Source organism: Neoarius graeffei, chromosome 5 (assembly GCF_027579695.1).
Source record: "Neoarius graeffei isolate fNeoGra1 chromosome 5, fNeoGra1.pri, whole genome shotgun sequence".
Lineage (NCBI taxonomy): Eukaryota > Metazoa > Chordata > Actinopteri > Siluriformes > Ariidae > Neoarius > Neoarius graeffei.
In genome coordinates this window covers 41,896,571-41,923,480 of record NC_083573.1, presented here as the reverse complement: position 1 = coordinate 41,923,480, position 26,910 = coordinate 41,896,571, and the positions used below count along the sequence as shown (strand labels likewise).

Sequence of the window (26,910 nt, the reverse complement as noted above, 5' to 3'; positions counted from 1 at the left end):
TAAACCCATGTTTCAGTTTTCTGAAAGGAATAAAGAGTTGTTTTGTTTTAAATGTTTGCTTTGTTTGCCGAAAATGAACCACATCACGGCCTACAAAAACTCGCCGTCCAAACTGCGGAAGCATATTGAGGTATGTAAACGTTTTATTCCAAGAGAAAGCTTGCAACAAAGTTGTCTGTGCTTTTAGAGCTAGCGATAACATTGCAATAGCTATGCAGTCTGGTTAGTCACATGACTTTCTATGGATTTGCCCGCCAAGTTGGCATCGCCTTGTCCACGGCTAACGTTAACACATAGCTAGTTAACTTGGACACTGTTAGTTAGCATGTAAAAACAGAGTTATGCTAACATGAATAACGTTAACTTATCTGAAGTCCTTTCAGAAATATGTTTTAGCATAATCTTGCCAAATAACCCGAATGTAGAAATCTTTCTTTTCTAGTAGCGTTAGCTACCCAATATGATTTTGAGTTTGAAAAGATTTTGCTAGCATGTCAGGTGGAGCTTCACTGACTAGCTAGCTTAACGTTAAACCACCATGATGGCGCAGCATACTTGCCAACCCTCCCGATTTCGGCAGGAGGCTCCAGATTTTAGCCTCCGTCTCCCGCCTCCTGATCGTATTTGTTAAAAACTGGATAATCTCCCGGTTTTGGGAAATCCCTACCGCCAAGTTAAAAATACTCCCGATTATGTCCAATCAGAATCGTATGAGAAACACTGCTGACATCAACCTGCGGAAGCATATTGAGGTATATAGACGTTTTATTCCAAGAGAAACCTTGCACTTAAGTTGTCTGTGCTTTTAGAGCTAGCGATAACATTGCAATAGCTATGCAGTCTGGTTAGTCAAATGACTTTCTATGGATTTGCCTGCCAAGTTGCCGTAGCCTTGTCCACGGCTAATGTTAACACATAGCTAGTTAATTTGAACACTGTTAGTTAGCATGTAAACACAGAGTTACACTAACATGAATAACGTTAACTTATCTGAAGTGCTTTCAGAAATGTTTTGGCATAATCTTGCCAAAAACAAAATGTAGAACTCTTTCTTTTTTAGTAACGTTAGCCACCCAATATGATTTTGAGTTTGAAAAGATTTTGCTAGCATGTCAGGTGGAGCTTCACTGACTAGCTAGCTTAACGTTAAACCACCATGATTCCACAGGCAGATTCATACAGTATGTGCATGAATACATACCCTTGCACACACGCACACGTGAGACCTGTGAGATGGACAGTATTGTACTAGTCAGTCACAACAAATTGTTGGAATTTTTTTGTTTTGATGACGGTCTTGCACTTTGTACTTAAAGCAGTGTTGCTGTTGGGCAGTTATTAAGCTAAAGGTGTGGACCTGGGTTTTAATCAGGTTGGATTGTCCTTTTTATTTTCTGTGCAAGCTGCATTTACAGCTATTCCACTGTCTTCCTGATTACCATACACATACATGTGTGCACACACTGCCAGAGCTGGGTCAGAACACTACCATGCTACTTTGTGGGGTGGGGAGGAGTGTTACAATAAAAAAAATGAAAATAACAATGGCTCTTTTTCAGTTCAGTTGTGTGTCATTTTGTAACATTCTACGAGGTGTTTATTGTACAGGTTCTACAATTTAGTCAGTAAATCCAGTCGGTTGTTTCAGAGGCATTAGGTTTTATAAATGCTGTGGCAATAATACAACGATGCGTTGACAGAAAATGTACTTTTAATACTTAAGTATTTTTAAAAGCAAGTACTTCAGTACTTTAACTTAAGTAAAAATTTGACTGGACAACTTTCACTTGTGGGTGGCACGGTGGTGTAGTGGTTAGCACTGTCGGCTCACAGCAAGAAGGTCCAGGTTCGAGCCCCGTGGCCGGCGAGGGCCTTTCTGTGTGGAGTTTGCATGTTCTCCCCGTGTCCGCGTGGGTTTCCTCCGGGTGCTCCGGTTTCCCCCACAGTCCAAAGACATGCAGGTTAGGTTAACTGGTGACTCTAAATTGACCGTAGGTGTGAATGTGAGTGTGAATGGTTGTCTGTGTCTATGTGTCAGCCCTGTGATGACCTGGCGACTTGTCCAGGGTGTACCCCGCCTTTCACCCGTAATCAGCTGGGATAGGCTCCAGCTTGCCTGCGACCCTGTAGAAGGATAAAGCGGCTAGAGATAATGAGATGAGATGAGATGAACTTTCACTTGTATCAGAGTAACATTTGACCAGTGGGATCTGTACTTTGACTTAAGTAATGAAGTTGGGTTCTTTGTCCAAATCTGCAAATGAGCTTATAATCATTTAAGAGTTTCAGTGCCACAATAAGGGACTATTATTATACATCCAGGACACTTTTTCCATGGAATAAAAACATGTATTATATTCCCTTCTAGCGGGTTTCATTCATTTGGTTTGATACCATGCAATATTGTTAGCGTATCACTTATCCTACGTGTATTACTGTATGTCACTCTACCCAATGGAGAACAAGCGTTGAGTATGGTTTACGATATTGCATGGTTGTCAGGACAACATGACGTCACACGCCGGAGCTGATGTGAAAATCCAATGAGAGAGTTTTGTGCTGTGCATGCGGAAAACATTTCTTTGTTCGCCAGCGACGCCCGCAGTAAACTGTCGCAGTGAATTGAAAATGCCATAAGATACGGATTACACGTAAAACTTCCACGTGAGTGAGCGACTGTGACAATTTGTAAGCAAACATGACCATCAAATGTGTATGTATAATATTAATAATAATATTGGCTGGCTTTTTCCGTGCTATATCAGATATATTCCATTCAGCTAGCGTGATATTGTACTCGTCTTCGACTTGTTCAGTATCATGCTAGCTGAATGGAATATATCTGATAGACCACGGAAAAAAGCCAGCCAACATTATTTAATTAACTTGCATGAGATATACAACCTTTAGTGTCCAAAGAGATGGCTTGGCTCAAAATGAAAAGTAGAGTGGTTTGGTTGAGCATTGTGCAAATTTCTTGCTTAAATTAATCGCACAACCATGTTTGACATGTTGAAATGATAAATGTAATACACTGATAAGTTTAAGTGACATGTTTTAACACAAGTGCTATGTGTGCTTGCTGCGCTAATGCCCTGTCTGAAAACTCTCACTCACTCACTTTCACTGTTTACTGTACACAGACTCTGTGTAGCTCATTGAAAATGCATTACTGTAATGTATAATTGGGGAAGCCATGTCCTAATGGTTAGAGAAGCAGCTTTGGGACCAAAAGGTCGCTGGTTCATTTCCCTGGACCAGCAGGAATGGCTGAAGTGCCCTTGAGCAAGGCACCTAACCCCCAACTGCTCTTTAGGCTGCCCTGGCTACGTTGTACGTCACTACGTTGTACATCACGCTGGATAACAGCGTCTGCTAAATGCCTGGAATTTAATGTAATGTTGCAACGAATAAACACAGGAATTTAGTCATGCTTTGTTTGCATCCTTACTAAGTTTGATACTTGCACTGAGTGATACCAAACTAAGTTCTGAAAGAGAAAGATATAAGCTCCCTTTACATTCTCGCTACATTAGCGCTAATGCAAAACTAACAACATTGCAAACTTCCCAAACCATATCTATTTGGGATAGTTGTAATGTATACTAGTTAGCATGACTGTATCGTGGCGTAGTCTCGTCTCATCATTTCTAGCCGCTTTATCCTTCTACAGGGTCGCAGGCAAGCTGGAGCCTATCCCAGCTGACTACGGGCGAAGGGCGGGGTACACCCTGGACAAGTCGCCAGGTCATCACAGGGCTGACACATAGACACAGACAACCATTCACACTCACATTCACACCTACGGTCAATTTAGAGTCACCAGTTAACCTAACCTGCATGTCTTTGGACTGTGGGGGAAACCGGAGCACCCGGAGGAAACCCACGCGGACACGGGGAGAACATGCAAACTCCACACAGAAAGGCCCTCGCCGGCCACGGGGCTCGAACCCGGATCTTCTTGCTGTGAGGCGACAGCGCTAACCACTACACCACCGTGCCGCCCTTGTGGGCATAGTGCGTTTGTTAAATATAAACTGTTATTAGCTTGTATTCTCGTGTCAACAACAATTTTATTGATGCCACTATTTCTGAGCATGCAAAGTATCTAACTCTGAAAAAAATTAAAGGTAGACTACCTTTCAGAGTTTTCAAGTGTAGGTCATGTAGAAAGGGCTGAGAGCTGTATTAACATCATAGGGTTGATGGGCGGAAAAGAAGGGGTAGGCCATGCAAAACATGGTGCGCAGTGGTCACAAACGACCTAAAGGTGACGAACCTCACTGCAAATGACACAAGGGACCGAACAGCATGGAAAATGAAGGTGAAAGCCTATCATGCAACGTCACACCCGCCGGCTGGTGGAAACTGACATTAATGGATAGTGAGTGAGTGAGTGAGTGAGTGAGTGAGTGAGTGAGTGAGTGAGTGAGTGAGTGAGTGAGGTCATAAAAATAATTTTTCCTGACGCCCAATTATTTTAGTTTAATGGACTGAAAGCTACTGAATTAAAATCACAGACTTCCAATTTTATTAGGTTTTTTTTTTTTTAATAGAACAATTAATGAGTTTAGGACCATGTGGCCCTAAGTTCTCCGCTATTTTTTCCTGCTTCACCATGACCCAATTCAAGATACTCCATCATGCATCACGTGGTGGGCTTTCCCCGTTTGCACAAGGCATTGTGGGATGCAATTTTGAAACAGGAGAGAAAAATGGAGGACGTGAGTGTGCGAATGAAACGTGAAAGACCGACTACAGTAAAAGACAGTGAGAAGAGAAGACGTTATGTTGCAAAAGAAAGGAAACGCAGGACCAAACTAATAAATATCGGCGGTCAGCAAGCACCTCGGTGTGATCAGTTGTTCGTTTAGCGACAGAATGATGGAACTGTCAGTGCACGATCAAAGGTAAACCTGTAGATGGCAGTAATGCAACACTGTGGATGCCAGCTGCTGTAAAACCCAAAAGAAGAAGAAGGTAAACCTACGCATGCGCACACGGACTTCCTCTGTCTGCTTGACTGCGCAAAGCGAGCGATTTCATGCACGTTATTTGCTCAGGAATCCCCTCTAATTAAATAACTTCCCGGCCACAGGATGGCCTGTTGTGTGTGTGTGTTTTTTTTTTAGATATTACAGAAATAAATTTATATCACAATCACCAAATTTCAGAGGGAACTAAATTTCACCGATTTTATGAAATCGAAAGGCCGTCTAGCTTTAACTGGTCTTTCATGGTCATTTTTATCATTGCTAATAACACGCCAGTAGTGCTGTGTACTAGCTTTCTTGCGCGGCAGGTGCCCGATTATCAAAAACACAGCACGGCGACAGGAAATGACACTATTCTCTGCCTTTATTCTTTCTGTCTAAAGTTAGTCAGACTCAGGAGGCATTAGCACAGCTTTCCTCATGGTTGCTAAGCTGTGAAAAGCCACATTACACTAATAAACTGGGACAAAATGTAGCAGCTCCTGTGGCTATGCCAGGCTGATTCTCTCTCTCTCTCTCTCTCTCTCTCTCTCTCCTAATTTATTATAGATGCTGTCAGAATGAGAAAAATAACAAGAAGAGAAAAACTGCAGCACTTAGAGACATTGGAATTATATCAGTTTTAAAAGTGACATCAGATGAAAAGTGGTTATGCTAAGAAAGTGAGCTGTCACCTTGATTGGGTGTTCGTTGAATGCAGCTCTCTGAGCCATGTGTGAGAGTCTAAGCAGTTTATCTTCTCATTAATTATGTGAAACACTGAGTGGTGTCTTAGTTTATTGACTTCCACTACCAGTCAAAAGTTTCGACACACCTTCCAATTCATTTTTATTATCCATCCATCCATTATCTCTAGCCGCTTTATCCTGTTCTACAGGGTCGCAGGCAAGCTGGAGCCTATCCCAGCTGACTATAGGTGAAAGGCAGGGTACACCCTGGACAAGTCGCCAGGTTATCGCAGGGCTCACACACAACCATCCACACTCACATTCACACCTACGGTCAATTTAGAGTCACCAGTTAGCCTAACCTGCATGTCTTTGGACTGTGGGGGAAACCGGAGCACCCGGAGGAAACCCACGCGGACACGGGGAGAACATGCAAACTCCGCACAGAAAGGCCCTCGCCAGCCACGGGGCTCGAACCCAGACCTTCTTGCTGTGAGCCGACAGTGCTAACCACTACACCACCGTACTGCCCCTTCATTTTTATTAGTTTTTCTTTATTTTTATTAATGAAAAGACACTTCATGTCTTAAAGTAATGATGGTTGTCGTTTCTCTTTACTTAGCTGAGTGCTTCTTGACATAATATGGATTACTACCGTTGTGGAATAGGACTATTTGCTGTATTTTTATTATTTACTATTTACTGTAAGAAGGCCGGAAATTGGGGCGGCACGGTGGTGTAGTGGTTAGCGCTGTCGCCTCACAGCAAGAAGGTCCGGGTTCGAGCCCCGTGGCCAGCAAGGACCTTTCTGTGCGGAGTTTGCATGTTCTCCCCGTGTCCGCGTGGGTTTCCTCCGGGTGCTCCGGTTTCCCCCACAGTCCAAAGACATGCAGGTTAGGTTAACTGGTGACTCTAAATTGACCGTAGGTGTGAATGTGAGTGTGAATGGTTGTCTGTGTCTATGTGTCAGCCCTGTGATGACCTGGCGACTTGTCCAGGGTGTACCCCGCCTTTTGCCCGTAGTCAGCTGGGATAGGCTCCAGCTTGCCCGCGACCCTGTAGAAGGATAAAGCGGCTAGAGATAATGAGATGAGATGAGACATAATTCCACATATGTTCGATATGTTATTTATACAGGGTGTCCCAAAAAATGTACTCACTCTTTAAATTACAATAAATGCATTGTTTATTGACTTAGAAACAAGATTAATGGTTAAATGGATAAATGCATGTTTACAAATGTCCAAACTGACGACCACCACGTTCCAAACACAGCCAATATCGCGATCCAATGGATTCAACAGCGTTACGAATCATTTCATTTGGAACTGCGAGACACTGTCTTTCAATTTCCTCTTTCATCTCATTGACTGCTGCTGGTTTTGAGCCATAAACCTTATGTTTAAACTCTCCCCATAAAAAGAAGTCCATTGGAGTGAGGTCTTGGGAACGCGCAGGGAATTCACCACTACCTCTTCGCCCAATCCATCTGTTTAGAAAATGTGAGGACATTTTTTTGGAACACCCTGTAGTTTGGATGTCTTCAGTATTGTTGTACAATGTAGAAAATAGTCAAAATTCAGAAAAACCTATGAACGAGTCGGTGTGCCCAAACTTTAGACTGGTACTGTATAAGTCAAATAGAAACATTTTTACTGCATATTTTTTTTCTAAGAAACCTGTCATCTTTATCGAGATTGTAGAATTTTTGAGACTCTCACTTGTTTCTCTGTATCCTACCAACAGTGGATCATCTATCGCTGCAGATGCACACCAACTAACCCAAGAAATATCCAACAGGGCCCAGCAGGCACTCGGAGCATGACCTACTGCATGTCAGCCTATCGCTAAGTAAAACATCTCTCACTGGGGGAGGAGTTTATACGCATGCTTGTACTTATGTGACGGGAGGTAAGTGGGTGCAGGAAGAGATCTGTTTTTTATTTAAAGTATCTGACAACGCCATTTCAAATGATAAAAGAAAAATCATGTATACTAAAGAGCTGTCACTAGATAAGAATTTACCAGTGATATATTCAAGAAATATACATCTCTAACTACAATTAAACTGGACTAAAAAAAACCCACAAGAAGTGCGTGGGCGTGTCAAGCTGTCATCCAATCTCATAATGATTGACAGTACATCTCCCCAGCAATGTTAACAAGTGCTAGTAGGACAAAAGTATGTAGGAATGATAGAGTGCACCTTGCACAGTGCTTCTGTTTTTTTTTTTTTTTAAATGCAAGCGTGGAGGTATGCTGGTGTATTTCTAGCACTGGAGTGTTCAAGAAAAATGATAAAAATCAGGATTGCGGTTTGTGTGCACGCCACTGCTTCTTCATCTTCCTTCTAGCGTCTTTTAAAAAAAGCTGCATTTATCCCGTGTGGTGTAATAAAACAGATTAAACTAAGCTTCACCATCCTGTCATTTAACAGCCTGCTATCACACACAGCTTATTCACCATGACTTTTGCTGGTGAAGCTCAGCAACATTACATTTACTTACATTTTTGTGTATAACAGAGTGAGATCTTATAACAAAATATGAAAAACGCTGTCAGTCTCGGCTTTTCGGTTTACCAAAGTGTAATTAATTTGTTAATTTTGCTCGCCTGCCTTTTTTTTTTTTAATAGTATTAGGTGTAGATCAATCAGCCATGCTGCTAATTCCCATTCCCTTCATTAAATGTGCAGTAGAATTACTCACCATTGCCACACAAACAATTACATGAAAACATACACTTACTGAACTCTTTATTAGGAACACTTGTACACTTACTCACTCATGCAAATATCTAATCAACCAATCAAGTGGCAGCAGTGCAATGCATAAAATCATACAGATATGCACCAGCAGCTTTAAATAATGTTCTCATCAATCATCAAAAAAAGAAGACGACGTGATCTCTGTGATTTTGATCGTGGTGTGATTGTTGGTGCCAGACGGGCTGGTTCAAATATTTCTATAACTGCTGATCTCCTGCGATTTTCACACGCAACAGTCTCTCGAGTTTACGCAGAATAGTCAGACGTGGACAAAGTACCCAACTTCATTACTTAAGTCAAAGTGCAGATCCCACTGGTCAAATGTTACGCCGATACAAGTGAAAGTTCATCTCATCTCATCTCATTATCTCTAGCCGCTTTATCCTGTTCTACAGGGTCGCAGGCAAGCTGGAGCCTATCCCAGCTGACTACGGGCGAAAGGCAGGGTACACCCTGGACAAATCGCCAGGTCATCACAGGGCTGACACATAGACACAGACAACCATTCACACTCACATTCACACCTACGGTCAATTTAGAGTCACCAGTTAACCTAACCTGCATGTCTTTGGACTGTGGGGGAAACCGGAGCACCCGGAGGAAACCCACGCGGACACGGGGAGAACATGCGAACTCCACACAGAAAGGCCCTCGCTGGCCACGGGGCTTGAACCCAGACCTTCTTGCTGTGAGGCGACAGCGCTAACCACTACACCACCGTGCTGCCAAATACTTAAGTATTAAAAGTAAATTTTCTGTCAACGCATTGTTATGTTATTACCACATCGCTTACAAAACCTAATGTCGTTACCAAAGACAGAAATGTGAATTCACAAAATGAAAACATACTGTGCCATACTTGCCAACTTTTCAAAATTCTCATGGGGGAAAAGTGTGTGAACGACATTTTCAATTGGACGAAGGTATGATGCGCAGTTGAAACGATAAAAACAGCGGATCCTGATTAATTACAAACCATTTGAAATTTATACAATTAAAAAGGGGCGGCACGGTGGTGTAGTGGTTAGCGCTGTCGCCTCACAGCAAGAAGGTCCGAGTTCGAGTCCCGTGGCTGGCGAGGGCCTTTCTGTGCAGAGTTTGCGTGTTCTCCCCGTGTCCGCGTGGGTTTCCTCCGGGTGCTCCGGTTTCCCCCACAGTCCAAAGACATGCAGGTTAGGTTAACTGGTGACTCTAAATTGACCGTAGGTGTGAGTGTGAGTGTGAATGGTTGTCTGTGTCTATGTGTCAGCCCTGTGATGACCTGGCGACTTGTCCAGGGTGTACCCCGCCTTTCGCCCGTAGTCAGCTGGGATAGGCTCCAGCTTGCCTGCGACCCTGTAGAACAGGATAAAGCGGCTAGAGATAATGAGATGAGATGAGACAATTAAAGAGTTTTTGAATTGTTGATTTTGTTCTATCAATTACCATAGGCTATAGGGTTCGTGTATCAGGCATGAGAGAGCTCAGGGTGAAAAATCTGAAATAATACTCTTGTCTTGAATTTTAATATAATAACAATGAAAGGGAAGTCTTAAATCAGATTTTTAGCTGAAAAATCTCATGCCTGAATATTGTATACATACACAGAAAATAACACAAGTGGTGCTTTAGAAGAATGTTTATAATTTCACTTGTAAACTTTCACTTAAAACTTTCAAACATAAATTCAAAATAGCACCAAGAATAAAACTTCTGCGACACAAGTGCAAAAAGAAATTCTCAAGAGTTAAAAACATTTCAATACGATAAATATATTTCGTTATACAGAGGTGCAGATCCTACTGTATATGCAATTTAATTATACTTCTTACTACAAAAAATACAAAACATAATATAAATCTTAAGTTAATTTCAATGTCTCATAAGTACTTGTTACATACACACGTACAAATGATCAACTATTTTTAATTAAAAAATAAGATAACATTAAGAATTTACATAAAAGGGTGTGAATGACCTATTATAGTTTTGAAGAATATGTAATTTACCTGCTTTTACCCCACCATAAGATTGGGATAATTGAATCGCAATTGAATAATTGGGATAAATGAATCGCTTTGTAGTCTTACCTTGCAAAATGCGTTGGTCTGGCTGGTCGAACATTTGCCTATCCATGGAAATTCATTCTCCCATGCAACCTGGTATTTGCATTTATATTTTTGCCGTTTGGTATTGGGTTTAGTGGCCATGATGAATGTCTGCTTGTAAAAAATGTCGGACAGCCTGGGTGAATCCTACATTACGGAAGTGACTGTCGTTCTGTTCGTTGATTGGTTAAAAATCAGTTGATGTCAGCAGTGTTTCTCATACGATTCTGATTGGACATAATCGGGAGTATTTTTAACTTGGCGGTAGGGATTTCCCAAAACCGGGAGATTATCCAGTTTTTAACAAATATGATTGGGAGGAGGGAGACGGAGGCTAAAATCGGGAGCCTCCCGCCGAAATCGGGAGGGTTGGTAAGTATGCTGCGCCATCATGGTGGTTTAACGTTAAGCTAGCTAGTCAGTGAAGCTCCACCTGACATGCTAGCAAAATCTTTTCAAACTCAAAATCATATTGGGTAGCTAACACTACTAGAAAAGAAAGATTTCTACATTCGGGTTATTTGGCAAGATTACGCTAAAACATATTTCTGAAAGGACTTCAGATAAGTTAACGTTATTCATGTTAGCATAACTCCGTTTTTACATGCTAACTAACAGTGTCCAAGTTAACTAGCTATGTGTTAACGTTAGCCGTGGACAAGGCGATGCCAACTTGTCGGGCAAATCCATAGAAAGTCATGTGACTAACCAGACTGCATAGCTATTGCAATGTTATCGCTAGCTCTAAAAGCACAGACAACTTCATTGCAAGCTTTCTCTTGGAATAAAACGTTTACATACCTCAATATGCTTCCGCAGGTTGGACGGCAAGTTTTTGTAGGCCGTGATGTGGTTCATTTTCGGCAAACAAAGCAAACATTTAAAACAAAACGCATGTTTAATCCTTTCAGAAAACTGAAACATGGGTTCTAGGTATGGCCATGGGTGCGTGCATTCCTCAGAAGAACCGCCTCCTTCCATTCTGCCATCAACTGATTGTGTTCAAATAGCACTGCTGAGAAATCACTGAACTTGATTTGATCCAGTCTATGGATGTGACGTGACCCTAGTGATTACTGATCGGCTCTCTCAGTGTCACCTGGGAAAAAACCAATCACGTTTTAGAAAAGAAAAGAAGAACACATCCACTTTCAAAGCCGCTTCATAGTAACAAGTAACGAGGACCTTGATGGAAATGTAGTGGAGTGAAAAGTACGATATTTGTCTTTCAAATGTAGTGAAGTTAAAGTCATAAGTTTCCAACAAAAATAATACTCAAGTAAAGTACAGATACTCAAAGTGTATTTAAGTACAGTACTCAAGTAAATGTACTTCGTTACTGTCCACCTCTGAGAATAGTGTAATAAAGAAAAACTATCCAGTAAGCGACAGTTTTGGCTTGCTGATGGAAACATCTTGCTGATGAAAAGAGAGGAGAGGTCAACAAAGAATGGCCCAACTGGTTTGTGCTGACAGAAAGGCTACAGTAACTCAGATAACCATTCTGTACTATTGTGCTAAGCAGAAAAGGATCTGAGAATGAGCTACAACAGCAGAAGACCATGCCGGGTTCCACTTCTGTCAGTCAAGAACAGAAAGCAGAGGCTGTAGTGAGCACAGGCTCACCAAATCGGGACAGCTGAGGAACATAGTTGAAAAATGTAGTACCGTGGTCTCCATTTCTGCTGAAGGACACAGATGATAGGGTCAGAATTTGGCATCAACAGCATGAATCCATGATAAGGCACCATGTCGCAAAGCAAAACTGGTTTCGTGAACGGGACAACGAGTTCAGTGCTCAGTGATCTGAATGCCATAGAACCCCTTTGGGATGTGGTAGAACGGGAAATTCACAGCATGAAAGAGCACCTGAAAAATCTGCAGGAATTGCGTGATGCAAGTCATGTCAACATGGACCAGACTCTCAAAGGAATGTTTCCAACATCTTGTAGAATCCATGCTACTAAGAATTGAGCCTGTTTTGAGCGCAAAGGGAGGCTCTATGCAGTATTAGTATAGTGTTCCTGATAAAGTGCTCAGTGAGTGTATACAGTATATGTTTATAATAGTGGAGCTTCCTGCACATGAAGCACTCAGAATGGAGCCCCATACTTGAGAGAATATGGTAAAGCATCGACCTGATTTTTGATGGCTTTTGTGACATATGACATCCATATACACGAACGACAAACATATATAACACCACAGGGAATCTGATCGTAAGTACAAGGCAATGTATCTCATAAACACTTGACCACCGGACAACAAAATTTGTATCTTTATTTGCATAAGACAGATAGGCTTTTATCCAGTGGTTATTTTTAATTTTGCATTTTTAAAAAAATGAAGTGGGATTATTTACGAACACATTTTATGGAAAATATTGATGAAAAAACAAAATTTTTTTTCATAGCAGGCAACATATCTTCAGGTCAGGGGGGAGTTGCTGCCTCAAGTGGAGGAGTTTAAGTATCTTGGGGTCTTGTTCACGAGTGAGGGTAAGGGGGGAGCGGGAGTTGGACAGACGGATCGGGGCAGCGTCAGCAGTGATGCGGATGCTAAACCAGTCTGTTGTGGTAAAGAGAGAGCTGAGCCAAAAGGCAAAGGTCTCAATTTACTGGTCCATCTACGTTCCTACCTTCACCTATGGTCACGAGCTGTGGGTAGTGATTAAAAGAATGAGATCGAGGATACAAGCGGTAGAAACAAGTTTTCTCCGCAGGGTGGCTGGGCTCTCCCTTAGAGACAGGGTGAGAAGCTTGGTCATTCGGGAGAGACTCAGAGTAGAACCGCTACTGCTCCTCCACATCGAAAGGAGTCAGTTGAGGTAGTCTGGGCACCTTGTTAGGATGCCCCCTGGACACCTCCCAGGGGAGGTTCTCTGGGCATGCCCCACCGGGAGGAGACCCCGGGGCAGACCCAGGACACACTGGAGAGATTACATCTCTCGACTGGCCTGGGAACGCCTCGGTATTCCCCTAGAAGAGCTGGTGGAGGTGGCCGGGGAGAGGGAAGTCTGGGCTGCTCTGCTTGGGCTGCTAACCCCACGACCTGGATCCAGATAAGTGGCAGAAAATGGATGGATGGATGGATGGATGGATGGATGGATGGATGGATGGATGGATGGATGGATGGCAACATATTTTTGCTTTTTATGTATGCTTTTTTACCTGAACAATTTCTTACTCTGCATACTCATGTAAACATAATTATTTTACAGTTCAATAGCAATTATGAGCATCTTTCCTTAGTTTTAGATAATCTAAAACTACCTAGGATCGATATCAATTAGTTCTTCTGTCCGATAACTATATGGTAATGATGTAAAGTGAAAGCGCTGGTTCACTGCTGTCCACCAGGCACCCAGCAGAGTCACACCATAATAAATGTGGTGGTGCTGTTTCTAGCACATGGCATACGGAGTCAAAGAAAGGAATAAATATGTATTGTAACTGTGATGCATATCTCATTATTTGTATCACTGTCACAAGACAATGCAGCAATTTACTGACATGAAATACACAACACTACACAATTTGATGGTTCACATGCTATAATATTATTATTCTTTTCAGGTTGATTTTTTGCCCTTGAAAATATTTTGCTCATACACTCCTCAGGAGCTCCGCTTTTAGGTACTGCCTAAATATCTGTATTATAATAGAAAATACATATTCTAGTGCATCTCAAAATATTGGAATATCGTGAAAAAGTTCATTTTTTTGTAATTTAATTCAAAAAAGTACACTTTCAGATATTCTATATTCATTACAAGTAAAGTGAAATATATCTAGGATTTTTTTTTTCATTTTGATGATTATGGCTTATAGCTCATGAAAATCAGAAATCCAGTATCTCAAAATATGAGAATAATTCATTTCGAGTTTGAGTAAAACAGTATGAATACTGTGTAGCTCTCGGTCTAGTTCAGTACATGCAATCACAATCATGGGGAAGACTGCTGACTTGACAGTTGTCCAGAAGACCATCATTGACGCCCTGTACAAGGAGGGTAAGCCACAGAAGGTCGCTGCTGAAAAGGCTGGCTGGAAAAGGTGCACAAGCAACAGAGATGACCACAGCCTTGAGAGGATTGTCAAGAAAAGTTGATTCAAGAACTTGGGAGAGCTTCACAAGGAGTGGACCGAGGCTTGTGTCAGTGCATCATGAGCCGCCACACACGGACGTCTTCAGGAAAGGAGCTACAACTGTCTCATTCCTAATATCAAGCCACTCCTGAACCAGAGACAATGTCAGAAGTGTCTTACCTGGGCTAAGGAGAGAAAGAACTGGACTGTTGCTCAATGGACTTGATAAAACACAGTGGACCAACACCAGCAGATGGCATGGCGCCCCAAATCATCACAGACTGCGGAAACTTCACACTAGATTTCAAACACCTTGGATTCTGTGCCTCTCCACTCTTCCTCCGGACTCTAGGACCTTGATTTCCAAATGAAATGCAAAATCTGAAAAGAGGACTTTGGACCACTGAGCAACAGTTCAGTTCTTTCTCTCCTTCGCCCAGGTAAGACACTTCTGACGATGTCTCTAAAGGGGTGTTCACACGGCAACTTTTACTCTGGTGTAGCACCGGGGCTGCCCCGGTAGATCGTTCACACGGTACAAAGTTATAGCGGTGTAGCCCCTGAAAGCTGCTTAAACGGGTGCAAATCTAACCCTGCTCGGGAGGTGGTTTAAGAAATTTACTCCGGAGTAAATGCTAGTTTGCGGGGCAGCACCGATATAAAATGGGACGTCTGAACGCTACAGGGGTAGACTCGCTACGCGTGAGGAGAGTTGATTACATACAGGCATTGCATAATTTGCATCCTGGTATTTTGCGCTTCCAAAATGGTGAATATCAACAACAACAGAACTGCGTGTCTTCCAGTGTTGCCAGATTGGGCAGTTTTAAGTGCATTTTGGCGGATTTGAACATATTTTGGGATGGAAAACATCAGCAATATCTGGCAACACTGGCGTCTTCATCCACGTTATTTTCCCGGCGCTTGGTGATGCCATGACAACCAGGAAAAGGAAGTACATTATCACGCATGCGCATATTTCATTTCCGCATTATTACTATCGCAAATGATAGTAATAATGATACGAAATGATAGTAATAAAAGGAAATGATATCAAAACTTTATTACTATCAAAGGAAATGATAGTAATAAAGTTTTTGCTACTATTGCACGGTCGCAGAAACTGCCGTGTGACCGCAAGTGGGGCTGCACCGGTGCTAACACGCTTCTCTCTAGTAAGCAGGGTTGTGATGTGTGAACGCTGCGCAAAATTTACACCGGTGTAAGATATATCGCAACAAAATACATCGGTGCAGCATCGATGCAAATATGTGCCGTGTGAACACCCTATAATTGCGTGTACTGAACTAGACCGAGAGATACTGTATTTATACTGTTTTACTCAAACTCAAAATGAAATATTCTAATATTTTGAGATACTGGATTTCTGATTTTCACGAACTATAAGCCATCTCATCTCATTATCTCTAGCCGCTTTATCCTGTTCTACAGGGTCGCAGGCAAGCTGGAGCCTATCCCAGCTGACTACGGGCGAAAGGCGGAGTACACCCTGGACAAGTCGCCAGGTCATCACAGGGCTGACACATAGACACAGACAACCATTCACACTCACATTCACACCTACGGTCAATTTAGAGTCACCAGTTAACCTAACCTGCATGTCTTTGGACTGTGGGGGAAACCGGAGCACCTGGAGGAAACCCACGCGGACACGGGGAGAACATGCAAACTCCACACAGAAAGGCCCTCGCCGGCCACGGGGCTCGAACCCGGACCTTCTTGTTGTGAGGCGACAGCGCTAACCACTACACCACCGTGCCGCCCTGCTATAAGCCATAATTATCAAAATTAAAACAAAAAAAGGCTTGAAATATTTTCACTTCGCATAATTTACCTTTTTGAATTAAATTACGAATGAAAACTAACTTTTTCACGATATTCCAATTTTTTGAGATGCACTAATAGCATAACAGGGACATTTTAAGCAAAGGCTCTCAGCATGTAGCCTGGGCCCGCCCATCCTAAGCGTGACGCAACACGAGGGCCTGTTGCGAGCTTCGTCTGGCAAGGCAAGCTATCTACAGCTCTTCCAAGCTCCCGAAAAATCGGGAGCCAATCAACTTTGAGCATCTCCAACGGCCCTGGGTAGAGGCGTGTTCAAGGCACTGACGTAGTAGAACTGCGACCGGAAGCCATAGATTGTTTACAGAATCTATGCCGGAAGCGCTTCATTCACGCTTCCGCATCTATTACGCATAGATGCTGTATTGAAAGCATTCAACAGGAAGTTCTCATTGAAAACGGAGCAAAGAGCAGCCCTGGAGGTATTTATTGAAAGGAAGGACGTTTTCGCCTTGCTCCCGACCGGCTTCGGTAAGAGTTTAATCTACCAGTTAGCCCCGTCGCGTCGCATACGTCAGAGGAAAGAGTGATGTGATTGGTTTAAGCTTCGTCACAGCCTTTTCTGGCTTTGACCAGTAGCAAACTGAGGCATTTCAGGGAGGCAGGTCAACTACGGGCTCTGGGAAACGGTTGGGCTTAATATTTTGGCCAGACCAATAGCTCATAGAGCTTTGTCGCGTTAGCCAGACTACTCAGCATGCCCATTGAAGAATATGACTAAAGCAGAGTGTTTCCACATAATGGCTTAACATAAGATTTTTAAAACTTGTATCACTAATGTACATGTTTCCATTCTGATCATAATTGCCACAAGGACCCTGTTTACACTTCGTTTTTAAAATGAATCTTGGGTGATTGAATCACAAGCGAACAGTGCTAAATCCAAGTGTAAACAACCACCAAGACGGGTTGTGATCTGATCACTCAAACCACTTGTCGAGGTGGTCTGGGACACATCTGACCACAGATTTTACATATTGTAATGTAAACGCTAATGCATCCTGATAGCGACTTTCCTTTTTGCAGGGTGGCAGGGGAAAAAAAATCATGAATATTCATCTTGAAAGTGCGCCAATTGGCCAGTGAAGGAGGAAAGTGCTATTTGATTGGCCGGTGAATGCCTTTTGTTTCACCGCATTGTTTGGGCAGAATAAAAATTAATCAGTATCCAAACTAGATAGGTTTTATCAAGCCTAACCCAAACCCCAATCGTAACCTTAAGCTTACTGCCATATATATGTTCTCCAAGATGGGGTTCTCAAGTCAAAACAATGCAGTGAAACATTAATTATGGCATTCACCGACCAATCAGGGAGCACATTTCTCATGAATATTCACTTGTTTTCTCCTGCTACCCTGCAAAAAGGAAATTTGCATCCTGATCGCATTCCTGACAAAGACGTAACAGGAAAATAGGTCATCAGTGTAAGATGTGGTAGCTGTTTTTGTGACAACGCCAATGCTTAAAAAAAAAAAAAAAGGTACCCTATGGGTACATGTGGCTACTGCTTATAAATAAAATTGTTTTCTGATACCATGTCCATACAGTAAATATAGCATATATACATGTTATCAATTCTACTCGCCTCAAATCTTGCAAGCATCACCAAGCTGTGAGCAGCATCAGGGCTTTGCTCAAAATACAGTGCTGTGAACTAGATCTATTTTCAAAATCGTAAGAAAGCACTTGTTCATGAATTGTCTTAGAAGAATTATTTAGTACTAATGAGCACATTTTGATTCACAAGTGTAGTGTAAAGACTCTAAAATAAAAAAATAACATTTAAAAATTAAAGCAAATAGCAGAAGTTTGATATCGGCTTCTCGATATACCTGCCAAAAAGCACAAAAAAAAACCTTACAAAACCTTTCATTTGGCCTTTCAGAAGGACCAAACAAAATCATCAAGGATCAAACTTGATCAGGATAAGTGCTGATTGGTTACGAAGTTTTGCTATTTTTACACTCATTCTTACAACCCCGATTCCAAAAAAGTTGGGACAAAGTACAAATTGTAAATAAAAATGGAATGCAATGATGTGGAAGTTTCAAAATTCCATAGTTTATTCAGAATAGAACATAGATGACATATCAAATGTTTAAACTGAGAAAATGCATCATTTAAAGAGAAAAAATAGGTGATTTTAAATTTCATGACAACAACACATCTCAAAAAAGTTGGGACAAGGCCATGTTTACCACTGTGAGACATCCCCTTTTCTCTTTACAACAGTCTGTAAACGTCTGGGGACTGAGGAGACAAGTTGCTCAAGTTTAGAGATAGGAATGTTAACCCATTCTTGTCTAATGGAGGATTCTAGTTGCTCAACTGTCTTAGGTCTTTTTTTGTCGTATCTTCCGTTTTATGATGCGCCAAATGTTTTCTATGGGTGAAAGATCTGGACTGCAGGCTGGCCAGTTCAGTACCCGGACCCTTCTTCTACGCAGCCATGATGCTGTAATTGATGCAGTATGTGGTTTGGCATTGTCATGTTGGAAAATGCAAAGTCTTCCCTGAAAGAGACGTCGTCTGGATGGGAGCATATGTTGCTCTAGAACTTGGATATACCTTTCAGCATTGATGGTGTCTTTCCAGATGTGTAAGCTGCCCATGCCACACGCACTAATGCAACCCCATACCATCAGAGATGCAGGCTTCTGAACTGAGCACTGATAACAACTTTGGTCGTCCTTCCCCTCTTTAGTCCGAATGACACGGCGTCCCTGATTTCCATAAAGAACTTCAAATTTTGATTCGTCTGACCACAGAACAGTTTTCCACTTTGCCACAGTCCATTTTAAATGAGCCTTGGCCCAGAGAAGACGTCTGCGCTTCTGGATCATGTTTAGATACGGCTTCTTCTTTGAACTATAGAGTTTTAGCTGACAACGGCGGATAGCACGGTGAATTGTGTTCACAGACATCGGCGTCGCCAGGGGTATTTTACTGGGGCACGTGCCCCAGTATAGATCTGTAGTGCCCCAGTAAAAAAAATCCAGTGACGAAACGCTCTGAATTTTAAACTTGGGAATAGCTGCAATTTAATTAATTCATAACGTGGGGTAGGCTAACCGATGCGCGAAGAAGACCATCTACAATGCTTTTACATTGGTAGTTTTGGCTGGCCTCGCGCACACTAAGCAATGTGAAAAAAGTGTGCGCGTGACATGAGTAACATCTTGGTTGCTATGGGGACCGCAGACTCCAGCAGCCCTCAGATGCAATGAAATTCAGAGCAGGGGAAACCATCTCTCCGTGTTTTTCAACTGTTTACAGGTTAGTAGACAGTAATTCCACTGTCATTTTTGTAACGCTGTAGAATTAATATGTGTTGGGACATTGTTTTCGTGTTGTCTTGATTTTTTGTTTGAAACGAAGGGATATTGAAAAGTTTGCATTCATTCCGTCGTCTGCAACGTGGCAAGCCGCGAGCCCTCAGTTTGCGTGTTGCCAGATCGCGTTGATAGTTTTGTGATGGACTGTGTGAAGATAGCCACCTAACGTAATGACACACAACTGTTGTTTTGGAGGCTACGTCCAGTTGAGTATTGTAATTGAATTATTGAACCGAATTTCAATTGCACATGCACGCGCTCTGCGCACACACACACACGCGCGCGCGCACAGACACACACGCGCGCGCGCGCGCGCACACACACACACACACACACACAGTAGGCCTAGCGCTTGGAGAGGCGTTTTGGACTGCCATTCTGAGCAAGCCTCCACCCTACTTGTGTAGGCTACTGGCAGGTGTTTATTAGTATGGTTTCAATTTTGCAAACTTCCTCTTCTAGATGGATATCAGAAAGCTATTTGCTAGGAGCAGGAATAAAGCAGAAAGGAAGAATGAACAAGGTAACTAGGCAACATGTGGGTGATGAACCACAAGCTGATCACTGTTCAACTAGTACACTAGCCTATGTAGCCTGGATTCAGTGTCCTCGTAATCATTTTGAGTTTTACAGCTCTAGTGACTAGTTTTAAGCAGGCCGTTTCTAAATATAAATATCAATATATAAATATATATTACATAAAATATAATATATATTACATAAAATGTAATATATATTATATAAAAAATATAAATATAAATATAAATATAGTGCAAAATTTTTAGTTCGCGCGCTTCGCGCGCTCGCATACATTTCCTGTGCCCCTTTTGTGCCCCAGTATGGTCTTGGGTCTAGTGACGCCCCTGTTCACAGATAATGTTCTCTGGAAATATTCCTGAGCCCATTTTGTGATTTCCAATACAGAAGCATGCCTGTATGTGATGCAGTGCCGTCTAAGGGCCCGAAGATCACGGGCACCCAGTATGCTTTTCCGGCCTTGACCCTTACGCACAGAGATTCTTCCAGATTCTCTGAATCTTTTGATGATATTATGCACTGTAGATGATGATATGTTCAAACTCTTTGCAATTTTACACTGTCGAACTCCTTTCTGATATTGCTCCACTATTTGTCGGCGCAGAATTAGGGGGATTGGTGATCCTCTTCCCATCTTTACTTCTGAGAGCCGCTGCCACTCCAAGATGCTCTTTTTATACCCAGTCATGTTAATGACCTATTGCCAATTGACCTAATGAGTTGCAATTTGGCCCTCCAGCTGTTCCTTTTTTGTACCCTTATCTTTTCCAGCCTCTTACTGCCCCTGTCCCAACTTTTTTGAGATGTGTTGCTGTCATGAAATTTCAAATGAGCCAATATTTGGAATGAAATTTCAAAATGTCTCAATTTCTTTTTTAAAGATATTTTTTTTGGGCTTTTTGCACCTTTATTGGATAGGACAGTGTAGAGACAGGAAATGAGCGGGAGAGAGAGAGACAGGAAGGGATGGGGAAATGACCTCGGGCCGGAATCGAACCCGGGTCGCCCGCATTCATGGTAGGGTGCCTTAACCACCTGAGCCACGACGCCCCCGAAAAATGTCTCAATTTCGACATTTGATATGTTGTCTATGTTCTATTGTGAATACAATATCAGTTTTTGAGATTTGTAAATTAGTGCATTCCATTTTTATTTCCAATTTGTACTTTGTCCCAACTTTTTTGGAATCGGGGTTGTACATTTGTACAACACGATGACATAGTGGCTTCGCCAGTCATTCTTGTGTACCTTTGATAATGCAAGATCAATTGTTCGTATTGTGAAATCACGATTCGCCATTCTGGTGATTGTAATGCTTATGCATATGCGCATGTGCAGTGCGCTACACTCATCCTTACATTCATACCTTGCTTCGCCTCTATGAGGCAGTAGCCTCAAAAATGGAAAGGAGCATTGATGTGCATGGTTTGAGTGAATATGAAACCAGATGTATATGTACAGTGGTGCTTGAAAGTTTGTGAACCCTTTAGAATTTTCTATATTTCTGCATAAATATGACCTAAAACATCATCAGATTTTCACACAAGTCCTAAAAGTAGATAAAGAGAACCCAGTTAAAGAAATGAGACTAAAATATTATACTTGGTCATTTATTTATTGAGGAAAATAATCCAATATTACATATCTGTGAGTGGCAAAAGTATGTGAACCTCTAGGATTAGCAGTTAATTTGAAGGTGAAATTAGAGTCAGGTGTTTTCAATCAATGGGATGACAATCAGGTGTGAGTGGGCACCCTGTTTTATTTAAAGAACAGGGATCTATCAAAGTCTGATCGTCACAACACGTTTGTGGAAGTGTATCATGGCACGAACAAAGGAGATTTCTGAGGACCTCAGAAAAAGCATTGTTGATGCTCATCAGGCTGGAAAAGGTTACAAAACCATCTCTAAAAAGTTTGGACTCCACCAATCCACAGTCAGACAGATTGTGTACAAATGGAGGAAATTCAAGACCATTGTTACCCTCCCCAGGAGTGGTCGACCAACAAAGGTCACTCCAAGAGCAAGGCGTGTAATAGTCGGCGAGGTCACAAAGGACCCCAGGGTAACTTCTAAGCAACTGAAGGCCTCTCTCACTTTGGCTAATGTTAATGTTCATGTTCATGAGTCCACCATCAGGAGAACACTGAACAACAATGGTGTGCATGGCAGGGTTGCAAGGAAAAAGCCACTGTTCTCCAAAAAAGAACATTGCTGCTCGTCTGCAGTTTGCTAAAGATCACATGGACAAGCCAGAAGGCTATTGCAAAAATGTTTTGTGGATGGATGAGACCAAAATAGAACTTTTTGGTTTAAATGAGAAGTGTTATGTTTGGAGAAAGGAAAACACTGCGTTCCAGCATAAGAACCTTATCCCATCTGTGAAACATGGTGGTGGTAGTATCATGGTTTGGGCCTGTTTTGCTGCATCTGGGCCAGGACGGCTTGCCATCATTGATGGAACAATGAATTCTGAATTATACCAGCAAATTCTAAAGGAAAATGTCAGGACATCTGTCCATGAATTGAATCTCAAGAGAAGGTGGGTCATGCAGCAAGCACACAAGTCGTTCTACCAAAGAATGGTTAAAGAAGAATAAAGTTAATCCTTTGGAATGGCCAAGTCAAAGTCCTGACCTTAATCCAATCAAAATGTTGTGGAAGGACCTGAAGCGAGCAGTTCATGTGAGGAAACCCACCAACATCCCAGAGTTGAAGCTGTTCTGTACAGAGTAACGGGCTAAAATTCCTCCAAGCCGGTGTGCAGGACTGATCAACAGTTACCGGAAACGTTTAGTTGCAGTTATTGCTGCACAAGGGGGTCACACCAGATACTGAAAGCAAAGGTTCACATACTTTTGCCACTCACAGATATGTAATATTAGATCATTTTCCTCAATAAATAAATGACCAAGTATAATATTTTTGTCTCATTTGTTTAACTGGTTTCTCTTTATCTACTTTTAGGACTTGTGTCTGATGATGTTTTAGGTCATATTTATGCAGAAATATAGACAATTCTAAAGGGTTCACAAACTTTCCAGCACCACTGTACATGTACATGAGTTCTTGAAACATTTTTGTTTCTTAGCTAGCCCATTTCAAACAAATCTGGTGCTTGTCTGGTGACAGACTTAAGTAATAACTGTGTGGGGCCCTTTGACATTTTAGTTGAAGTGATGTAGACAGGCATGAAACTTGAACCCTAATGGTCAGCTGGACACCTTGGAGATGCGTGATAGACAAAGGCGTAAAGGGCGACGTATCTCAGCTGTCTACTTGTGATTCAATCGTCCAAGACACATTTTAAAACCAATGTACACAGGGCCTAGAAGTCATTCTAGGCTAAACAAATATCACACATAGTATTACCATGTTAGGAGATACTACTAGAACTTTCCATGCTCATCTGCATGTGTTTATAATTATAAAAACAACCCAAAATTTCCAGAATCCTTACTGACGTTCAAAGAATCACGTCCCCTTTCAGAATTCTTGAATGCAGAAAATTTCTCATTCTTGTACTCCTCAAGTGCACCTGTTTCCTCCCATTAAATCACTGGGAGGAAGAAGCCAGCTCTCCGGCGCATATACATGCCTGTTTTGGTGTTTCCGCCCTTATAGGTAATGCGCTGTACGGCATCCAGCAGTGACTCCTTGTCCCTGTAGGAGCTGAGCTTGAACTCAGTCCTGGCATCGTCACTGAACTGAACGATGGCCACCTGTCAAAGAGAAAATTAGGAGTGTTTATCATGCCTGTGGTCTTGGAATTGTACTATGCTGACTTTGGTGTGAGCCAAGCTAAACCTAAAAATCCTTCTGACCTTGAAATGGAAAGCTCCAGTGTGCCATTTCCCACAATGCTCTGCTGTTTTTATGTATAAGCTTGACTACTGTGTTTGACTATGAGTGGCTCTGGCAGCATTCTGATCTCTTCTTTGATTCTATTTTGTTTTATTGGCTTTTTTGATTGATGTGGTGTTTTTCTTGTAGCACGTCCATAACTTGTTGCCGTGTACCCTGATGAGGTCGCTGAGTCTTGATGGATATCTTTTGGCTCTGGCCTAGTGTGTCTAGACTGGTGGTGTTTATGCTTAATACTTTCCCTCTGGATGAGGTTAAACATTAGCCAGTGTGGTCTTTACAGTCTGCCCAAAAATAGCCTTTCGTACGATTCTTTGCGTCAATGAACCCGAGCTACTACTCTACACAGAGTTATGATTGTTTTAATGCTGTAGTCTGAAGAGAGCTCATTATTTAAATATAGATTATGGATTTTTGGTTGTATGTGTTACATTACAACTATGTAATGGGAATGATCTGCAAGTTTAAATGTCACTCAGCACACCTGTGCTCCTTCAGGACCAATGATATCCAAAGCGCCAGTGGTGCTGTATAGGAAACGGATGATCTTCTGGAAGTTGTCATCTCCTATGCTCCAGGAGCCGTCTACCAAAAATACCAATTCTGCTTTGGCTGCTTTACAGACTGTGAGAGGGAAGAGAGTTTGGGTGGGGGGTGAGTGAGATTTAGCAGAAACGGAAATCTCATTATTTTATAGATGTTGCAATACAACAGATGATCTCCATATTCACAAGACTGCCGATTTTTTTTTTTTATTCAACTTGGGTCTCTGACAAGACCTCTGTTACCACAGGCCAGATAACACAAAGCTGCTAATTAATTCCTAGCTACCTTATTCCTCTCTTTTTTTTTTTGCAAGAGTGTTGTTGCCTTCAAAGCATTTAATGTTAAACATATTTCCTAGTGTCAGAAGGGTGATGAAGAACACCTTGGGGAATGCACTTAGCCATGAGATATATCGATGCATAAATTTCCTGTGGACAGAGTGCTGTGTTTAGCTTTTTTGAGTTGCTGTTTTTCTTTTGATGAAATTCCAATTTAGGGCATTAAAACATAGACCGAGAGGGGGATGAAACGTTTCCCTGCACAGCAAAATCCTCAATCAGATTAACAACTCATATGTTGTGCATTGGGTGGCACGGTGGTGTAGTGGTTAGCGCTGTCGCTTCACAGCAAGAAGGTCCGGGTTTGAGCCCCGTGGCCGACGAGGGCCTTTCTGTGCGGAGTTTGCATGTTCTCCCCGTGTCCGCGTGGGTTTCCTCCGGGTGCTCCGGTTTCCCCCACAGTCCAAAGACATGCAGGTTAGGTTAACTGGTGGCTCTAAATTGAGCGTAGGTGTGAATGTGAGTGTGAATGGTTGTCTGTGTCTATGTGTCAGCCCTGTGATGACCTGGCGACTTGTCCAGGGTGTACCCTGCCTTTCGCCCGTAGTCAGCTGGGATAGGCTCCAGCTTGCCTGTGACCCTGTAGAACAGGATAAAGCGGCTAGAGATAATGAGATGAGATGTTGTGCATTTACATCCAGTTGGACTGAACACTCTAAATGTCCATTGTTAATTCAACTCTAGGAATCTTACTGTGGTTATGAACAGTAAAACTGTATCTCTGTCTTTGCCGCTTGTGTACAATAAGATTGTTTCAGGATATTTATTGAATTATGTGACTCAAAGACCTAAAAAAGAGGTTAGCTGCCAGATCAGACATGCATTAGTCAAAGGTCACGCAGCTCACAGGGACAAAGAAGACCAGCATAAAACAAATCCTACGAAATTCCCCCTTCCATCACCCTTCATCTATTTTTCACTCTTTTTCCTTTTTTTTACCTTCTTTAGCTGGTGGGATGGTGGGAATCGGGGCAGTGGTGGGAGGCAGAGTCGGTGGCTGGGTTGGAGCTGGAACTGTAAAAGAAAAACAAGGACAAAACAAATTGCACAATAACTCAACACAAAACCCGTTGTGTGAGTTCATGTCTAAGAATGGATACATTGCTATATTCATGGCTGGTTCAATCTGATTCCCAGACAGTGACAGAGAGTGTGCAGACAGAGTGCAGCTCTGTTTACCTCATTGGCTAGGCAGTAGTCTGAATCATTGACCTGTTACTGCTGCCACTCACACACGCACAAATATTGTGAGAAAGTATTGGGAGAAAGGAGAGAATTGCTGATATACTGCAGCTGGACAAAGAGCTGAGAGGAAATCTACAACATCTACAACTTCCCCTTATAACTTGGTAGCATTATCCCATTAGAAAGTGAGTCGTCTCAATGCGAGCGTGTCATTTACGTGTGGTGTCCATGATGGTGACGGCAGGGCCCTCCATGTCCTGTAGCTGTGTGTAGACGCTGATCTTGTACTGCGTGTTAGGCGACAGGTTGAAGAAACACTGCCTGGAGGCACCGCCGCTTACACTGTGCTCCTGTCTGTGACCATCTGCAAGTTAAAAGCAACATGAAGTGAGTGGAGAAGACTTACACTGAGGAGTGCTGCCCACTTCACACAACACTGAGTTCAGCTATAACCTGATTGGTAACAAACTTAATTCACATATCAAAATTAGCTGGGGGGCGGCACGGTGGTGTAGTGGTTAGCGCTGTCGCCTCACAGCAAGAAGGTCCGGGTTCGAGCCCCGTGGCCGGCGAGGGCCTTTCTGTGCGGAGTTTGCATGTTCTCCCCATGTCCGCGTGGGTTTCCTCCGGGTGCTC

At 42.3% G+C, this 26,910-nt stretch overlaps 1 protein-coding gene across 2 annotated transcripts in view; it reads right to left on the bottom strand.

Annotated features, from left to right (window-relative positions):
* Nucleotides 1–26,910, bottom strand: part of col14a1a (collagen, type XIV, alpha 1a) — a 256,796-nt gene that overhangs the window by 82,708 nt on the left and 147,178 nt on the right. For both annotated transcript variants that reach the window (XM_060921730.1, XM_060921731.1), the window contains exons 24-27: nt 26,492–26,638; nt 26,029–26,103; nt 24,690–24,829; nt 23,940–24,063 (exon numbers count right to left, since the gene is read on the bottom strand). In XM_060921730.1, coding sequence (XP_060777713.1) covers nt 23,940–24,063; nt 24,690–24,829; nt 26,029–26,103; nt 26,492–26,638 — 486 coding nt within the window. The remainder of the gene's footprint in view (nt 1–23,939; nt 24,064–24,689; nt 24,830–26,028; nt 26,104–26,491; nt 26,639–26,910) is intronic.